At 43.0% G+C, this 20,000-nt stretch overlaps 2 protein-coding genes across 14 annotated transcripts in view; one reads left to right on the plus strand and one right to left on the minus strand.

The window, feature by feature from the left end:
* CNMaR (G-protein coupled receptor) overlaps positions 1–1,599 on the plus strand; it is an 82,266-nt gene extending 80,667 nt beyond the window's left edge. The window contains exon 3 of the mRNA XM_076184440.1: positions 1,380–1,599. Coding sequence (XP_076040555.1) covers positions 1,380–1,573 — 194 coding nt within the window. The 3' untranslated portion in view covers positions 1,574–1,599. The remainder of the gene's footprint in view (positions 1–1,379) is intronic.
* The window catches only part of fry (microtubule binding protein furry), a 478,406-nt gene that overhangs the window by 352,576 nt on the left and 105,830 nt on the right, over positions 1–20,000 (minus strand). The window lies entirely within an intron of this gene.

Raw genomic sequence — 20,000 nt, forward strand, 5'->3', positions numbered from 1 at the left:
CTCTCTCTCTCTTTCTCTCTCTCTCTCTCTCTCTCTCTCTCTCTCTCTCCAAAAAAGGACTTAACCCGCTCAGCTGAATAATCCTCCAAAGTCTATAAAAAATAAACTCTATGGAGTGTACCTCTTGGGTGATGGCTTTGGCCCGCATGCGGGTGGGAAGGAGGGGAGGGAGGGAAAGAGGGGAGAGAGGAAGGGGTGGAGAGGGAGGGGAGAGAGGAGGGGGAGAGATGACGTGGGAGAGGAGGGGGAAAGAGGAGGGGGAGGAGATGGAATTGGATACAGAATGGAACGAGTGCGGGGAAGATTTATCCGACACACGACATTTTTTTTTTTATTCTATTCTAGTCCTCCGCCTCATTACGAGTATCTATTTCTTATCTATTTATTTATTTGCTTACTCGAGCAAAGGTAATTTTTTTCGTATACAAATGAATCGACACAAATACATAAATGAGCAAGTACATACACAAATATGCATAAATTCATTCACTAGCTCGTTACTTTCAGGAAAAGTCCCATCTACAGGACGATGTGCTGTGGACTGAATGAAACGCTCTGGCACTAGCCAGAACAAAATATGTGGTGTGCAGTCTGGACCACACGTTTTTCCACAGCAGTGATCCCCAATTTTTTTTTTCTTTTTTTTTTTCTTTTTTTTTTAGTTTTACAATTTTTTTTTTTTTTTTGTCATCCCTCCATTACCCCCCGAAAATTTTGTTACCTACTCCCCAAGGGGGGTAATTTACCCCCCACCCCCCTAGTTTGGGAACCACAGAATAGGTGTTCTCAACCTGGTGCTCGCGGGACGGTTTCCTGGGGGCGCTTTGACGACTAACGAAAGATTACTTAGACATTTAAATCTACAGAGAGAAAACATTGTAAATTGTTTTTTTCTTATGTTAATGCTTGACTGGTGAATATCGCCATTATAATTTGAAGCATTTGATATCCATTGAAATACCATTGTATAATTAATTAGTCTTAATGTATCACCGTTTTCTATTCTGTGTCAGGTTAATGAGGGTACGGGTCGATGGTCTGATAACTCTCGGGGTTCGTAGAAAACGGGGAGAAGGTTGAGAGCCCCAGGCATAGATCATAAGAATGGAGGATACTGCAAGAGACCATAAGGCCTACACTAGGCAGTTCCATGTCCCTTACCACCTTACATCCCTATCCATAAAATCATCTCATCTTCTTTTAAAACAACATATTGTTTCAGGGCTTACCAAAGTGTTACCAAGTTTATTCCATCTCTTACCCACTATGTTGGTCAACTAATTCTTGCCTATTTCCTTCCTAAACCTAAACAGTTTGCCTCCTATGTATTTTAAGTAAACGATACAACTCCAGTCTCACGACAGATTTGTTCTTTCCAGGTGGAATGGTGATCAACATCCAACTGTGGAACGGGCACCGAAACAGCACCACGACGACGACCACCTTAGCATACCAACAGAGCCAACGTCACCATCACCAGCTGACCTGCTCCCGGAGCAAGACCCACTATCCGACGACGCCTAACGGTGTCACCCACGAGTCTTACATCAACGACAAGGAGGACTCCTTCTGAAGAAGACCAAGAGTCTGAGAACAAAGGACTTCTGAAGAAGAAGACCAAGAGTGTGAGAACGAAGGACTCCTTCTGAAGAATACCAAGAGTCTGAGAACGAAGGAGGATTCCTTCTGAAGAAGACCAAGAGTCTGAAAACGAAGGACTTCTGAAGAAGACGACCAAGAGTCTGAGAACGAAGGAGGATTCCTTCTTAAGAAGACCAAGAGTCTGAGAACGAAGGAGGACTCCTTCTGAGGAAGACCAAGAGTCTGAGAACGAAGGTGGACTCCTTCTGAGGAAGACCAAGAGTCTGAGAACGAAGAACTTCTGAAGAAGACCAAGAGGCTGAGAACGAAGGAGGACTCCTTCTGAGGAAGAGCAAGAGTCTCAGAACGAAGGACTTCTGAAGAAGAAGACTAAGAGTGTGAGAACGAAGACTCCTTCTGAAGAAGACCAAGAGTCTGACAACGAAGGACTTCTGAAGAAGAAGACCAAGAGTCTGAGAACGAAGGAAGACTCCTTTTGAAGAAGACCAAGAGTCTGAGAACGAAGAAGGACTCCTTCCTAAGAAGACCAAGAATCTGAGAACGAAGGACTTCTGAAGAAGAAGACCAAGAGTCTGAGAACAAAAGGAGACTCCTTCTGAGGAAGACCAAGAGTCTGAGAACGAAGGACTTCTGAAGAAGAAGACCAAGAGTCTGAGAACGAAGGAAGACTCCTTCTGAAGAAGACCAAGAGTCTGAGAAGGAAGGCGGACTCCTTCTGAAGAAGACCAAGAGTCTGAGAACGAAGGAGGACTCCTTCTGAGGAAGACCAAGAGTCTGAGAACAAAGGCGGACTCCTTCTGAGAAAGACCAAGAGTCTGACAACGAAGAACTTCTGAAGAAGACCAAGTGTGTGAGAACGAAGACTCCTTCTGAGGAAGACCAAGAGTCTGAGAACGAAGGAGGACTCCTTCTGAAGAAGACCAAGAGTCTGAGAACGGAGGACTCCTTCTGAAGAAGACCAAGAGTCTGAGAACGATGAACCTGAGGTCTTCAGTGTTAGGAGATGATTTTTTTTTGTGACCATGTGTGTACCATTCTATACTCAGGAGCATTTTACTTATTTGCTTATTATTAGGTGTAAATATATGTGAAGAAGATTTGGGCATTCAAATGAATTTTTCTGAAAGATCTGTCATGCACATTGACCTCCTCTTTCAGTTTCTCACTTTTGGATATACTCACGTTCTTTAAGAAAAAGCAATCTCAATTTCTAAATACAAATCAAACCAATATCTTTTCACATCGACACTTGTTTACATATATTTTGTCATGTTTCTAAGTGCAACGGACTTAATACTTGACTCTCTAATGTTGAAGTATGGAAAACGAATAAGTGGTAGAATGTAGGGGAGTAAACACCGAAAATATTTGTAGTTTTTGTTCTCTTATGTTTTGTCCTGTGCTCTGTGTTCACCTCGCCACCCTGACCCTACCTCGTGTTTTTTTTTTTTTTTTTTTTTTTTTTTTTTTTTGGTCAACAACATTTGCTCCCAAGACTCGAATCTGCTCCAGAAGAGGACCTGCAGAGGACCACGTCACTGACCAAGCCCACCCCAGCCCCTCAAAAAATAATGAAGGTTTGGAGAAGTTCCTTTTCCCACGACTTAAGTATCCTTACCCCGAGACACCCCCCAACCCCCCCACCCCCAATTTAAAAAAACAAATCCTTCGTACCCTAAGCCGACAAAGACCAAAGACTGACGAAGTCAAAGCACGACTTTCGAAGTCACCTTCCCGAAAGATCGATCCAAACCCCAAAGTTTAGGTTCACTTTCGAAGGAACAAGAAACTATGCCTCTGCTTCCTACTGACAGTCATCACTCCGTGGAGGGACAAGACTGGATAGCAAGAAAATGGGGAAATGAGGCAGAAAATGTCTATAACTGAGCCCATAAACCCTTAAAAATGAACAGTATACATACGCACTTATATACATATACCTACACACACAATGTATATATATATATATATATATATATATATATGTTATGTATATAAATACATACACACACACACACACACACACACATGTATATATATATACATATACATATATATATATATACATACACATACATATCCCGAGTATGAGGGCCAATCAAGGTGAAACTACATTAAACTGAATACATTGTGTCAAATATAATAAAACCAATCAAGAATGCCAAGCAATAAAAATCTCGGAACAATGCCTTCTCCCTTGAAGTTGCAGTTCCCTTACACGGAAAAAAAATCCCCTCTGGCCAGAACAAAGACTGTGCAGTGCGGCGTGGTAATGCAGTGGTTCACTGTTCACACACACACCCTCCCCCTTCAAGTACTGGAGTTCGACCAGCTGCCGAAGAGTCTCGAGTCGTGATGAAGTATCATTACTGCCATTGTTTACCTAAACCGAAAAGCGCTTAATGGTCTCAGTGAACGAAGGCTGGAGAGAGTGAGAGGCTGGGGGGTGGGAGGTGGGGTGGGCGGTGAATTATTATCATTATTATTTTTATTACTATTATTATTATTTTATTATCATTATTATTTTATTTATTTATTTTTTTCATTTTTTTTTTTTCTTTTTTTTTTTTTTTTGCGGTGAACATAAGCGTGAAGGATAGGTCTAACGCGGGCGGGGAAGATGAAGAAATCTTCGTAAATAGTGATCTCAGACACTGTAACCCACCTTCCCAGAAAAAATAAATACTATTGGTGGAAAGGGAGTTCATTAACAAAGAACCATAGACAATCTGAATACAAGGAGACACTAAAGGGCCTTTAAATTCCATCCCTTCCCTTTCCTCTCTTCTTCCCTATCTTGATCACACCTTCATATCAAAAAGAGAAAGGGAAGAGAAGGTAGAGAGAGAGAGAGAGAGACAAGGGGAAGATTGGGGGAGAACGAAGGGGGTTCAGGGGAGGGGGGGGTTGAGGAAAGGAAGAGTAAGAGAAGACTGAGGAGGTTGGGGATGGGTGGGTGAGTAGAATAGAAGAGCAACGAAACGAGAGAAAAGCATTTTGGACATAGAAGACCGATGGTCAGAAAGCAAAGGACAATAAAAAGGAATAAAGACGAGAAATCTAAAAATGGGAAGATTCGACCTGGTGACGAAGAAGAGCGAGGGGAAGAAGGGAGAGAGGGGAGAAAGAGGGAAGAAGAAGAAGGAGAGGGGAGAGAGTCGAAGAAAACTGGGAAGGCAGTTTTGGTCAGTCACCAAAGAGGCGATGACGTCATATCGACCGGTCGGTTGGCAACGTCACCCACTATACCGAACGAAGAGACATCCAGCTTCCCATAAATTCGCCTTCGAAAGAAGAGGCACATTCAGAAGTGTCTTAAGAGTCTCGAATATTGACGAGAAATAAGGACACAGGTGTTTGTTGACCTCTGATGAATGCATTTACACATTTAGGAGAGACAACGCACAGACTACCCGCAAATCCTCGGACCTCGTTTGTTTACAACCGCGGACCGCGCTTGTTTACATCCGCGGTAATCGGCGTTAATCCGCGTGAAAATATTGTGACGGTGAATTGCAGGCAACTGTACACATGTTCGATGTCAATCGTCCTTGATGTTCTAGAATACAGTAGCTCTATGTTTTCACGACTAAATTTAATTTCAACATTTTCATTCTGATAAATGTTTATGTATCGTTCAAGAAATAGGTACAAAGGATCTGAAAACAATCAATAATTTTTTTTTCAGACGAATATAACAATCTTATTGATCATAAGTACTATAAAGAATACCCCATGAGGTCAGCTGTCTTCACAATATTAACACTACAATCCAATCTCGCTGAAAGTTAGTATTTATGAAGTTCTTGTTAAAACTAAGGATTCTTGTTAGGTTCAAAATAATTCTTATAAGGATGGTAGGGAATCTAAACAGATCAAAAAGTTTAAGAAAATAAAAAATAAAAACAAAAATAACAAAATCACAACCAGTTTCCATTCTCACCAAATCACCAATTCAACAATCTTTTAATCTTTCACAGGGAAATCTAAATCAAATTGACAATCACTATTCTTAGTCAACCCATCCATTGCTGCCTCAAATTTCGCCGCAACCCCCAAAGAAACCGGCAACAATCCTGGGGGCGCTTAAGTAACCTTGGACTGAGGTTTGCCTTGTAATGACGTGGAACTGTTTCTGCATCAAAATGGGGGTAACGCCAGGAAAAATTAGATTACTACAAAATCTAGAGGTTTGACTAGGAAACTAGAACCGATGGGTAACTAACAAGACTTCTATCACTAACTGAACTAGAAAAAATAAAAACAAATAAATAAATTAATTAATTAATAGTTCTCAAAACCACACATGTAGCTTTGGTTCAAAGGCAACTCTCCTCCGAAAACGACACCAGACCACACCGGGATGAAGACATTATCCTCAAGCATGACGTCATCAAAGAATAACGCATCAATGACGTCATCAAAATATGACGTATCAATGACGTCATACAAACATGGCGTCAATATCTGAGCCGCCATACACAGGTCAGGCAGCAATATATATATATATAATATATATATATATATATATATATATATATTATATATATATATATATATATATATATATATATATATATATATATATATATACAAACTTCAGTCATGATGTGTGTCCGAAGATGGACTAAACGTGACGAAACATTATGAGAACCGACCAACCATGCTTTTGACGTCTGTAGTCTAGTCTCATTATGTTTCGCCACGTTTCCTCTATCTTCAGTCAAAGCTAAGAAGATAATTTTGTCTTTCAATGTGTATATACTCGACGACAGGGTAGCCACAAGACAGTCATGGTATGTAATACCTTAATTCCCATCAACACAGAAATACTTTATATATTTCATTCCATTTAAGGACTGGCGATTTTATTCAGCTTGAGGGGCGTTGGGGTGGTGGGGTGGGGGAGGTGCTTAAGTACAATAGGGGGGTTTCAAACAATACATAAACCCCCAGCAAACCTCCCCTATCCCCCCCTCCCCCAAACCGCGGACACTCCCCCCCCCAACGCTAATTCTCGCCAAAGTAAGACAGTGAACAACAAATCGAGAAAAAAATATATATATAATAAGTTGTTGTGTGGAAAGTGTTAAACGATAATTTCAATATATATGACGGCAACTTCACCTGTTCTAGCTTACTAACTACTAACCGATCCACGACATTCTAGGAAATTGTAAATAGTCTCGAAATAGAAATTTATGAAGCCGAACTACAATTCCTATTTCTTTATTCTTATTTTTAGATGGAGATATTATATTAAAAAATGTATTTATCATATCAATACTGCTATATTTTTCTCCCCCCTATATCTCAAACTACCTCTCACCCACCGTGTGTGTGTGTGTGTGTGTGTGTGTGTGTGTGTGTGTGTGTGTGTGTGTGTGTGTGTGTGTGTGTGTGTATGCGTCTGTGTACGTCTATGACTGTATAAATAATATTGTATACATATATGTAACTCATAAGAATTAAAGAATCCTTACAATGCCGCCCTAAATGTTACTAATTGTTTGTGCTAGATGACAAAGTATAACGAAAACAGCGCAGTGAGGAAAAGTCTATTGTACATCTTTTACAATTAAGATTCCGTTCACTACTGCTCTGTTCACCTTTCCAAACAAGATTTTCATACATATTTAATAAAATAGAGATTGACACCGATAAGCATACTCTACTCCAGTATAAGTACCAACAGGAGAATATACATTACATACAACTGTGTACAACGAGATGAAAGCATCTTATACCATAAACTTCTCTCTCTCTCTCTCTCTCTCTCTCTCTCTCTTTCTCTCATCATATCCACTGTCACCCGTCCGTCTATCGCTGTATTCTTGTCATAAAAAACTAAAGTAAATTACAGACACATTCACTCATTCACACACACACGCACGCACACACGCACACACACACACACACACGCACACACACACACACACGTACACTTTTGTTTCCCTTCTACCACTTGGTTCCGCTTTTGTCAACCCTTCAATGAACAAACAAATAAAAATGAATAAACAAAAGATCAGATTCACTCAACTGTGGCCAACTATAGAAATACTCTCTCTTTTATCTTCATCAAAACGTATATGCAACCAGCACATACACCACCTGTTTCAGAACAATAAAAAAAACTAAAGAAAAACTGCTGAAATTATTTACGAAAGCCTTACGCGCTTAATTAAGTTAGAACGAAATCTGGACAATAAACATGACGCCAGACTACCAAATTATACAACCATAGCAAAAAAAAAAAAAAAAAAAAAAAAAAAAAAAAAAAAATTGAAGCCCAAACTATCACACAAGAACACAGAGATCATTACATGTCTGTATGTTTACATCATACCCCCCTTTCCACATTCAACCCCTTTACATATGTGTACGTGAGCTGGCAACCAGGGTCGCGAAACAAATCAATGTTGCGTGGACGCGACGACCAAATGTAAAAAGGCGCAATTAAAACCTGCGACAATTGTTTTGTTTCATTCCTTCTCCCCCCCCCCCGGCTCGGCTGAAGCCATACATATATACACTGTTATAGTACTTCACCTGACTGGCCAAATCACGGCCAGCGTAGTGTATATATAAAAAAAAAAACGGTTGTGGGTGATCAGGAACGCAAGGTATACATCAGAATGAAATAATAAAAAATATAAATATAATAAATAAACACACAAAAAATATGTAGAAAAAGGCGAGCCGAGGATCGACCTAGAGAGGTTAAGAACTGAAACCAGTGATCGACCTCGCGGGGGAGTGTCGGTGACACCCACTTGCCCCAGCTATACGAGGATATGGGTGTGGGGGTGACGTGTCGAGCTGAAACTCAGCATCTTATACCATAAGCTTCTCTTTCTCTCTCTCTCTCTCTCTCTCTCTCTCTCTCTCTCTCTCTCTCTTTCACACGCACACACACAGTGAGAGAAATAAGAGGGGAGAGAAGAAGGGAGAGGGAGAGGGGGAGGGAGAGAGATAGGCACAGAGAGACAGAGATAGACAGAGACCGGGTGCAGGGGAAGGCCCGTCACTCAAGGGACGAGGTCATAGGGGGAGGGGGAGGGGGGAGGGGGGTCGTGATGGTCGAAGGGATGAGTGCTGGGATCGGAAAGGGGAACTCGGGACCCTGAGGGGGGAGGAGAGGGGAGAAGGGGAGAGGGAGAAGGGGAGAGGGAGAAGGTAGAGGGGGAGAAGGGGAGGGGAGAAGGTGGAGGGGGAGAAGGTGGAGGGGGAGAAGGGGAGGGGAGGTGGAGGGGGAGAAGGGGAGGGGAGAAGGGGGAGGGGGAGAAGGGGGAGGGGGAGAGGGGAGAAGGGGAGGGGAGAGGCGCGATGGTGCAACAGTGCTGCAATGAATCACCTGAACCTGCAACACCTCCTCCCCCCTCCCACCTCCTCCCACCTCCGTCTCGAGTGTCCAAACTTGGATGGAGATGAAAAAGGGAGGAAGAGGTAGGAAGAGGGAGGAAGGGATGGAGAGAGGGAGGGAGCAACCATGTAAACACTAAGAGGAGAAAGGGGAGAGGGAGGTGGAGGTGTTGGAGATGGAGGAGAAGAAGAGTAAGTGGAGGAGGAGGACCCGAAGGAAAATGAGGAATGAGAGGAAAAGGAAGAGGAGGAAAAGGAAGAGGAGGAATAAAAAGAGGAAGGCAAGGGGGGGGGAGAAGTAGTAGTAATAGTAGTAAGAGGAGGAGGAGGAGGAGGAGCAAAAAGAGGAATAGTATGGAGAGGATGAATAATGCGAACAGGAGTGGGAATAGTTGAAGGGAAAAGGGAAGGGGGAATGGGAAGGGGAAGAGGAAGAAGAGTAGGAATAGAGGAAGAAAAGTAGGAGGAACAGTAAACGGTGGAAGAAGAGGTGGAAGAGGAAGAAGAGGAGGATGAGGAGGAAGAGGCGAAGGAAGAGGGGGACGAAGATTAGGAGGAGGAGGAGAAAGGAGAGAAGGGGAGGAATAGAAGACGAGAAGGGAAGGCAGGACGAAGAGTTGGAAGACTAGGAGGAAGAGGAGCGAGAGGTGGAGGAGGAGGAATACGAGGAGGAATAAGAGAAATAGGAGTAGGAATAATAGGAAGGGGATGAGGACAGGTAGGTAGAAGACTTGGAAGCATAGGAGGAAGAATAGGAGGAGAAAGGAGGGAGGAGAAGGCGAGAGAGGAAGGAGAGAAAGGAAGAGGGGAGGAGGAGGAATACAAGGATGAGGGGGAGGAGGAGGGGAAATTCAAGGAAGAGGAGTAAGAGTGGAGAGGGAGGAGGGAGAGGAAGGAAGAGGGGAGGAATACAAGGATGAGGGGGAGGAGTAGGAGAAGGAGGCATACAAGGAGAGGAATACGAGGAGTAGGAATGGAGAGGGAGGAAGGAGAGGAGGAGGAGTAATACAAGGATGCGGGGGAGGAGTAGGAGGAGGAGAAGGCATACAAGGAGGAGAGAAAGAGGAGGAGGAGGAGAGAAGGAAGAGGAGAGGAGGAGGAGGAGGAAGAGGAGGAGGAGTAGGAGTGGAGAGGGAGGAAGGAGAGGAAGAAGGGGAGGAGGAGGAGGAATACAAGGATGAGGAGGAGAAGTGGGAGGAGGAGGAGGAGGGATACAAAGAGGAGAGAAGGATGAGGATGAGGATGAGGATGTGGATGAGGAGGAGGAGGAGGAGGAGCAGGAGGAGGAGGAGAGTGAGAAGCCTGGGAACGGATTTACCGAACTCAGAACCACAACGCAGTCGCACAACAGGACCGAGTACGTCCTGCCTGACGATATGCAAAGCAGAAGGCCGAAACGTCCTCAGCGTCAGACCAGAGGCGCGACAGCAATCTCCGAGCCTTAATTACCACAGCACATAAATTAAAGTAGGCGTGCACAAAATGTGTACTTTACATAAGCGTATGACTGTGTGGCCGACAATAAGGCCGAATGGGGGGGAATGGTGAGGGGAAAGGGGAGAGAGAAGGAAGGGGGAGGGGGGAGAAGGGAGAGGAAGTTCAGAGGGAGAGGGAACGAGGAGAGGAGGGGCAGTGAGGGAGAGGAGGTGCAGAGCGAGGGACTGGGTTGGGAGAAAGTGGGTGATGAGGAAGGAACGGGGGTAAAGGAGGAGGAGGAGGAGGAGGAGGAGGAGGAGGAGGAGGAGGAGGAGGAGGAGGAGGAGACTGGTGGGGAAGGGTGAAAGGAGTGATATGAAAGAGGGACAAGCAGGGAGAAGAGAGAAGAGGAAGAGAAAGGAGAGGAGAGGAGGAAGATGAAAAAGGAAAAACTGACGAGAAGAAAGGAAGGGGTGTCAGGGAATGGGAGGGAGTGGGAGTGGGAGAGGGAGTGAGAGGGGAAGCGACAGGATGTGAAGAGAGTTGAAAGAGTGGAAGAAAGGGACAAAAAGAGACGGAAGGGCTGGGAAAGAGAGAGTGATAGGACAATGAAAATAAAAAAGTGTAAAGAGAGGGGGAAAGAGAGGAGAGAGGGGTGAGGGGAAAGATAGGACAGAGGAGAAAGAGAGGAGAAAGAGATGAGAGGAAAGAGGAGAAAGAGAGGAGAGAGAGGAGAGAGATGAGAAGGGGAGAAAGGGAGGAGAGAGGGGAAAGAGAAGACAGAGGAGAGTGAACAGAGGAGAGTGGACAGAGGAGAGAGAAGAGAGAGAAGAGGAGAAAGAGAGGAGAGAGGAGAAAGAAGTGAGGGAAGAGGAGAAAGAGAGAACAGAGGAAAGAGGAGAAAGAAGAGAGGGAAGAGGAGAAAGAGAGGAGAGAGGAGAAGAGAGGGAAGAGGAGAAATAGAGGAGAGAGGAGAAAGAAGAGAGGGAAGAGGAGAAAGAGAGAGGTGAAGAGATGACCCGCGTAAGCGACTCCCATCTGGCAGCATCAGGGGCAGAAAGGACTGCAGAGCCAACCACCACAGGACGTAGAGTCTCCTCGCGGCGTGCCAAGAGGACCATCACAAGTGGCACGGATGCCAACGGCCGTGCCATGGCACTCTCTCAAAGCTCAGCTTCGACGTGGGAGGCAGAGGAAGAAAAGTAGGAGGAACAGTACAAGGTGGAGGAAGAGGTGGAGGAAGAGGTGGAAGAAGAGGAGGATGAGGAGGATGAGGAGGAAGAAGAGGAAGAGGCGAAGGAAGAGGGGGACGAAGATTAGGAGGAGGAGGAGGAGGAGGAGGAGAAAGGAGAGAAGGAGAGGAATAGAAGACGCAAAGGGAAGGCAGGACGAAGAGTTGGAAGACTAGGAGGAAGAGGACCATCACAAGAGGACCATCACGAGTGGCACGGATGCCAACGGCCGTGCCATGGCACTCTCTCAAAGCTCAGCTTCGACGTGGGAGGCAGAGGACGTATACGCTATTGCAACACCAAATATTTTTGAGGATATAACGATTTCTCCAACAAAACGGCTTTCCCATCGACACCATCACCACCACCACCACCATCTGCAGCTCCGCCAGCTGTTGCCAAGTGTCCAGCTGTCTCATCATCATCAACAGCTACTGCCCTTCGATGAGATTATCAGAGACAGGGGTTCTCATTAGGGGTGACATTCACCCCCCGGGGAGGAATTTTTGGCTTTCTGGGGATGAATTGTGACCACAGCAAGCTTACAGGGTGAGGAAAGCAATTATAGGTTTTGGCCTATCTGGCCTGTCACCTGGGCTGGAATTATACCTGTGCTGACCCAAGTTGTATATACTAATTTGGGAAAAAAATAAAAGGATTTTTAGTAATATTTGCATGTTATTTAGAATGCACCTTTTGGAACAGACATTCTTGGAAAGGAGGGGGGGAATGACATTCTGACAAATGGTGAAAGGGGTGGATGGGCCACGCAAGGCAGAGAACCTCTATTCTACGAGAACACTGTTCTACGAGGACAGCTTCACCACCAAAAACGACCACCAAATCACCTCCAACACAGCAGTTTTACCACCAACAGCCGTGGCCCACCTCCAACACAAAGCTCTTGGCCACCAGATGCAGCACCAGACGGTTATGGCGGTTATGACGGTTATGACGGTTATCCAAGTCCTCGACAGTGACCGATCGAGCATATGAGCGAGCTGGTGATCGAGCGCGAGCGTGAATGGGTGAGTGATGGGTGGAGGGAATGGAGGCGGGGGAGGGTGGGAGGTCGAGAGAGGAAGGGAAGGGAACCAAGGTGTTGAGAATGCAGGATAGGGAGTGAGGGAGAGAGGGAGAAAGGATAGAGAGGAGAGAAAGGAAGAAGGAGGGAGTGAGACTAGGGAAGGAGGGAGGGAAGAAGGAACAAAGAGAGTAAAGAGGTCGAGGAAGAAAGGAACATACAAGAATAAACGAAAGAAAAGGAAAACAGATGAAAGAAAACGAGATGAAAAGGTGGGAGAAGGATGTGGAGGGGGGTGGGATGGAGTGAGGGAAGGGAGAGGAGCGGAGACGAGGGTGGACGTGAGGAGAGGAAGGGGAGGGAGTGGGAGGGGGGAGAGGAGGGGAGGGGAAGAGAAGATGAGGAAGGAGGCATGGGAGAGGGAGGGAGAGGGAGGGAAAAAAGAATGGAGTCTGTAACCTCCGGTGGGAAGACAAGATTGGGAAGAAAATAGGAAGAAAATAGAAGAGGTCTGGGAACGTGGAGGATGTAGGAGGAGGAGGAGGAGGAGGAGAAGGTGGAAATAAGGTTGTACAATAATTAGATGACTAAAGCCAAGATAGGAGGAGGAAGAGGAGGAGGAGGAAGATGGGAAGGGGGAGGGAGGAGGGAGAAAGGAGGAGGGAGGGGGAGGAGAAAAGGAAGAGAAGAGAAAGAAAAAGAAGAGAAGAATGGAAAGGAGGATGAGAAGAGGTATAAGTGGAGAAGGTGGAAAAAGAAAAGGAGTCGCGGGAGGCGGAGAAGAGGAGGAGGAGGAAGAGAAGGAGGAAGAGGAGGAAGAGGAGGAAGAGGAGGAAGAGGAGGAGGAGGAGGAGGAGGCGAGAAACGAAAATGGAACGAAACGAGAAAGGCGAAGGGAAATGTGCAACAGAGAAATGGAAAGAAGTTGTCACTGAAAAATTAACTAATGTGACTTTTGCGCCAGAACGCCGGAGTAATACAAGCTCGGTAAGGAGGGAGGAGGAAAGAGGACGTAAGGAGGAAGGAAGAAGGAGGACGTAAGGAGGAAGGAGGAAGGAGGACGTAAGGAGTAAGGAGGAAGGAGGACGTAAGGAGGAAGGGGGAAGGAGGACGTAAGGAGGAAGGAGGACGTAAGGAGGAAGGAGGACGTAAGGAGGAAGGAGGACGTAAGGAGGAAGGAGGAAGGAGGAAGGAGGACGTAAGGAGGAAGGAGGACGTAAGGAGGAAGGAGGAAGAGGAGGTGTGCCTGAGAAAAATCTTAAAAATCACAGTCATCGTTCTCGTAGTCTTGAACAGCCTCGCAATAATTCCCACTTATCATTCATCCTTTCTACCGCCAGTTGATTTTATTCTACTCCGGAGGTAGTTTCTTCCCGTTGAATAAAATCACCAGGCGGCACCTAAGGGAAAAAATCCCCAAACGAAATCTCTTTACCTCCCCTTCAGGACGTCTAAAAAATTTCGTATACAATTCTGACTGTCGCCAGGCGATTTTATTCAGCCTGTGGGTGCCCCTTGCGTCCTTCCTCCGCAGGGAAGGCGTTATGCAAAGAAGTAGCTTATGAACAGCGACACCTGCCTCGTATCTTGCGCCGAACTGGAAGCTCGCTTCTGCAGAAGCAGCAGAAAAGAGTCCCAGACGCCTCCCGAAGAACGACGCTTTCTTAATGCATCAGTGTGGCAACGGAACCAGATTTACAAGGACGTTTCTCTTCCTCTGTTATTGAATATCCATTCGGAAAACAATAACAATATCAATACTAATTATAAGAAATAACATATATCAACAGCTTTTTTTTCCTCTTACGAGGGAGGTAGCCAAAGTCAAAGGCATGAATCCACTGCCACCCATTTCCTCCCCACATACTCCACTCCCATACATCATCCCTCGCTCCCTCCTTTCTTGCCTCCTCCTGGATGACGGGTTATCCCTGCATCTCGTCCATTCCCCTTGGTCAGAAGCAATAATAATGATAATTAAGAAAGAAAATAACAAATACATGAAAAAATAATTGACAAATATTATATTATATATATATATATGAAGATAAATATATATATAGATAAATGTATATATATATATATATATATATATATATATATATATATATATATAAACCGATCACTTTTAACTTCAACTATGCTTTCGTTACGAAGCCCTCCTTTAAACTTCTCCTATCCCCAAGGATAGAAACGCTGGTTATTGAAACCAAAATACATTCCTCTGTTATTCAAATCTTTGTGGAAATGTTTCATGAAAACAAAACGGAAATTGAAATCTCGAGGCATATATATTACAATGAAATGTCTCGCAATCAGATAGTTTACAAAGTAAATCTACGCTTTCCAACATCCGTATTTCACAAACATTAAAGTCGCCGTGCACAGGTGATTACAGGAAGGTTCACCGCCATTAATTCAGTGTAGGGAAATTTTACCGCCATCAGTTCTCCGTATGGAAAGTTCCCTGTGGTGAAAATTGACCGTCAGGAAAGTTCACCACGAGGAAAGTTCAACGCAAAGCATTTTGTATAAAAAAAAAAAAAGTAATACAATTACTTTATATATATACAAGCCCACCGGCTGCGCCGGCCCAGCTACGCCGGGGGCCTTGGCCTGCGGCGCTGCGCCTTAGGCGCGGGCGCTGCGCGCCCTGGGCTACGCCCCTTTTTTGGAAAATAAAGAGTTCTTCTTCGAGTTCTTCTTCGAGTTCTTCGAGTTCTTCTTCGAGTTCTTCGAGTTCTTTTTCGAGTTCTTCGAGTTCTTCTTCGAGTTCTTCTTCGAGTTCTTCTTCGAGTTCTTCTTCGAGTTCTTCTTCGAGTTCTTCTTCGAGTTCTTCTTTGAGTTCTTCTTCGAGTTCTTCGAGTTCTTCTTCGAGTTCTTCGAGTTCTTCTTCTTCGAGTTCTCCTTCTTCTTCGAGTTCTTCTTCTTCGAGTTCTTCTTCGAGTTCTTCTCTTTCGAGTTCTTCGAGTTCTTCTTTTTCGAGTTCTTCGAGTTCTTCTTTTTCGAGTTCTTCGAGTTCTTCTTTTTCGAGTTCTTCGAGTTCTTCTTCTTCTTCGAGTTTTTCGATTTCTTCTTCGAGTTCTACTTCTTCTTCTTCTTCGAGTTCTTCTTCTTCCTCTTCTTCGAGTTCTTCTTCTTCTTCTTCTTCTTCTTCTTCTTCTTCTTCTTCCTCTTCTTCTTCTTCGATTTCTTCGAGTTCTTCTTCTTCTTCGAGTTCTTCTTCTTCACCGTAGTTGGCGGTGTAACCGATTTACCACCAAACGCGAAGGTGTGACCGAATTACCACCGGACGGCGTAAGCAACCATTAATTTTTTTTATATTATATATATGTATATATATACAAATATATATATATACACATATATATATACATATATATACATGTATATATGTATATATACATATATATATACACATGTATATACATATATACATATATAGACATAGATACATATATAGACATATATACATACAGTATATACATATACACATATATATACATATATACATATGCATATACATATACATACACATATACATATATACATACACATATACATATACATACACATACACACATATATATATACGTATATATACATATATATATATATATATACATATATGCATATATACATATGTATATACATACATATACAGTATATATATACATATATATATATATATATATATATATATATATATATATATATATTTGATAAAGAAAAATTAACATGTCTGTTTTTGGCAAAATCATCTAGCCGGTGACAGTGATTTGGTAACAGACAATGAGAACCTGATTGGTTGAGAGTGGTGACGTCACAGCAACGGGGACAACTGATTGCCCGAGTGGTGACGTCACGGAAACGGAGACGACTGATTGGCCGAGAACCCTGACGTCACGGGAACGGAGACGATTGATTGGCCGTTCGCGAAGCGAGCAGTGCCGCACACCAAGTGCCCATGGCGAAACTATGGCGGCGAAGCCGGCGTTTGTATAAATATTTTCTAAAAAATAATGCCAACCTTTAATTCATTCTTCGCGATTATTTTCACCACGATGAACTTTCCCTACGGTGAATTGATGACGGTGAACTTTCCGTACACGATCCGACTGATCTTGTATAGAATAGTCCTTCATCAACCGTAACTAGCCACTTAAGCAGTTCAGGTCGAGAGAGCTTGGCTTGTGCTTCCACCTCCCTTGTATAACGATTTTCAATATTTTTTTTTCTGACATCAAACACTAATTTTTCGTTTTCCATTATATCTATCAGGTATCACCATTTTCACAGGAAACAGCTTGACATTTGAAACACTTCATCTCAACACTCTGTAAAGACTTTTTAAGGGTAAGGGAGTGTTCTTTAAATTTTTAAAGGTTACTTTCATGTCCTCTGGAGGCTCCCATATTACGTAATACAAAGCGACGGCTTCGGCCGCTGTTATATCACTACAAGGTGAAGGACTTTGTTCTCATTTAAGGAAAACATTTGTTGTCTAAAAAGACATACAGCCCACTGGTGAAATATTTCTCATATAATTTACATGTTTTGACACCATCACCAGCAATGGTAGCAGAGTTTTTCAAAGAAAATTGTTAGTTATTCTTAGGTGTTTTTGGAACATTTCAAAAATAATTTAAAGGATTACAGTACAAAAGTCCCGACGGGATTTACGTTATATCAAGTGGAGTATATTTTAGTGAAGAGAGAGAGAGAGAGAGAGAGAGAGAGAGAGAGAGAGAGAGAGAGAGAGAGAGAGAGAGAGAGAGAGAGAGAGAGAGAGAGAGAGAGAGAGAGAGAGGGGGGGGGAGAGACAGACTGAGAGAAAGTGAAAGAAAGAAAAAGAGAAAGAGGAGAGAAAAAGAGAGAGAGAAAAAGAGATAAAGAGAGGTGGAGGAAGGAGAGGAGGGAGGATTAACATGAATAAAAAGGAAGAAAGAAAATAAAGAATGCAATTTTTCCACCCGACATATCAAATAAATATAAAAACAAAACCAACGTCGAATGAGATTTCTGACGTCATCATCACGCTTAGAAAAACAATATCGAGCGTAAAAGAATTAGGCGTCCAGTTCGGTGATTTACACGTAATTTCCTGGCTTGTTACAGGGCAGTGCAAACCTATTATGCAAAAACGGACACCAGAATTGTTGTAGACCAATGTACCGTACCAATGACAGTACCTGATAACCATGTCCAAGTTCATTACATTGATTGTAGGCTACATTCACAGGTACAGACATTCCAATACTACCCTGGCTCTGCCCAGGGTCCTACCATAGGGGGTGGGGGGGTACATATGCCCTGGGGGGGGGCACATTTAGAGGGGCGTCAATCCTAGTCAGGACATGCCGCCCGCCCACAAGGCTGACAAAATAATTATAATAAAAAAAGGTCAAAGAATGGCTGACTATCTTACCGTAATATACGAATTTTGCTTTAGAATATACAGAATATGAAATATTTCCCCCCCGATATCTTTTCTGCAATAGGGACATTACATTACATTTTTAAAACCTGTCTGACTATTTTCGCAAGCCAGTAGCTATAATAGGCAGTAAGGGATGGTGGAGATGGGAGGGGTGGGGCACTGAGAACTTTGCCCAGGGGTGGCACTTAGGTATGTATGGGGTCTGGCACTGCCCATACGTTTCAAGCCATACCACTCTTGCCCAGCAGAAACCAATTGCCGTGGCAAAAAGGACACAATACATTGGTTGTGATGCGCCACTGCAGAGAACAGTGGGTGCCCCACAACAAAACCTCAAGTCAAGAATGACTACCCGAAAAAAAACTGATTAAAGAAACTAAACTCCAATCCTGTTCCAGCCTTTGATAACGAATTATATCGATACCGCAAAACGGCATAAATACTTTCGTTCTGAAACATAGTTGGATTAAAGACAAAAAAATAACGATTAGGTGTATATCAAAGTGAACTTTAATCATTCGCACTGCAGTGCGTTCAAATCACCAATGACACGGCTTTCAGAATTGTTTCTACCTACTTCTGAGTTAAATCTTCGTCTTGATGACTTGAAGTCATTATTTATGTCCGGTTAGTATATTTTGTGAAAAAATAAATCAACTTAAATGTTATCTAATTCGAGTGGATGGTTATTCACACACACTGCAACAGAGACAGTGTAGGCGACTTGAGTCAAAGAATTGCTGCTGCTGAAAGCTTACAAAGGATTACAAAGGATTAAAAAGGCGGAGCATGCCGACAGGAGACCTTTTGGTCCATAACTAGGTCGGATGCGAAAATTTATATAATAATGATGAATAAAAAAATAAAATAAAATTTATAATAATATAAATAATAATAAATAAAATAAATGCACAGGTATAGTTAAATGATAAAAAACAGGTAAATATACGTAATAATAAATTGACAGATAATAACAAATGAAAATAAAGCACATAATAAACAGACACATAACAAACAAATAAACAAATAATATAAATTAAATAGCAGTCATTACAGCATCTTCCTTAGATGTTTATCTAAACGAATAACTGAACTTCATTGCACTTCCTCTGCGAAGTTGTTTCTACCCACTTCCAAATTAAATCTATTTCCTGACAGTTTGAAACCATCATTTCTTGTCGGATTCTCATTCAGTGTGAAAATTTGGTCACTTTTGATGTTGTCAATTCTCTTTACAATCTTAAAGACCTATCAAGTCACCTCTGAGTCTACGCTTTTTTAGGGAAAACAGATTCATATGTTTTAGTCGATTTTCGTATGATTTATTTTTGATATTTGGAATCCGTTTTGTGGCTCGCCGTTATACTTTTTCTAATCTGTCAATATCTTTAATGAGATTCGGTGACCATACGCAAACAGCATATTCCATATGTGGACGAACTAACGATTTATATAACTTGTTAACGAGAGATGAACTTTTGAAGTCAAAAGATCGCGCGATAAGTCCTGGAATCTTATTTGCTTCCTCAGAGGCTGAAATACACTGCTTAGATGTTGTATATGTAAACATAATTATATTAATACGAATTATGAAAAATAATGAGATTATTGAGGAAAGGGATGCAGTTGTGATGAGAGACATGTTCTCTTGTCTAACGTTTGGCTGACGTCTTTATCAAAGGTACAAGAAGAAGAATCGTATCACTTCTGCCGTATAACCTTTGCAAATTGGAGCTTATTACAACTAATCCATTCTTTCGTTTTCCATCACTCGGCTTTCAGATCACATCAAAGTTTGGTAAATTAGTTCACTCACTCTTGCAGAACTTAAGACTGTCTGGATTAGGACAGGAAGCCTTATAGTCTTCATTGTACATGCGAGTACATGTTCACTATAAACCCACTATCGGAGAAATAATAACGG

This window comes from Oratosquilla oratoria, chromosome 4, assembly GCF_046742065.1.
Source record: "Oratosquilla oratoria isolate Oo_2021 chromosome 4, ASM4674206v1, whole genome shotgun sequence".
Classification (NCBI taxonomy): Eukaryota; Metazoa; Arthropoda; class Malacostraca; order Stomatopoda; family Squillidae; genus Oratosquilla; species Oratosquilla oratoria.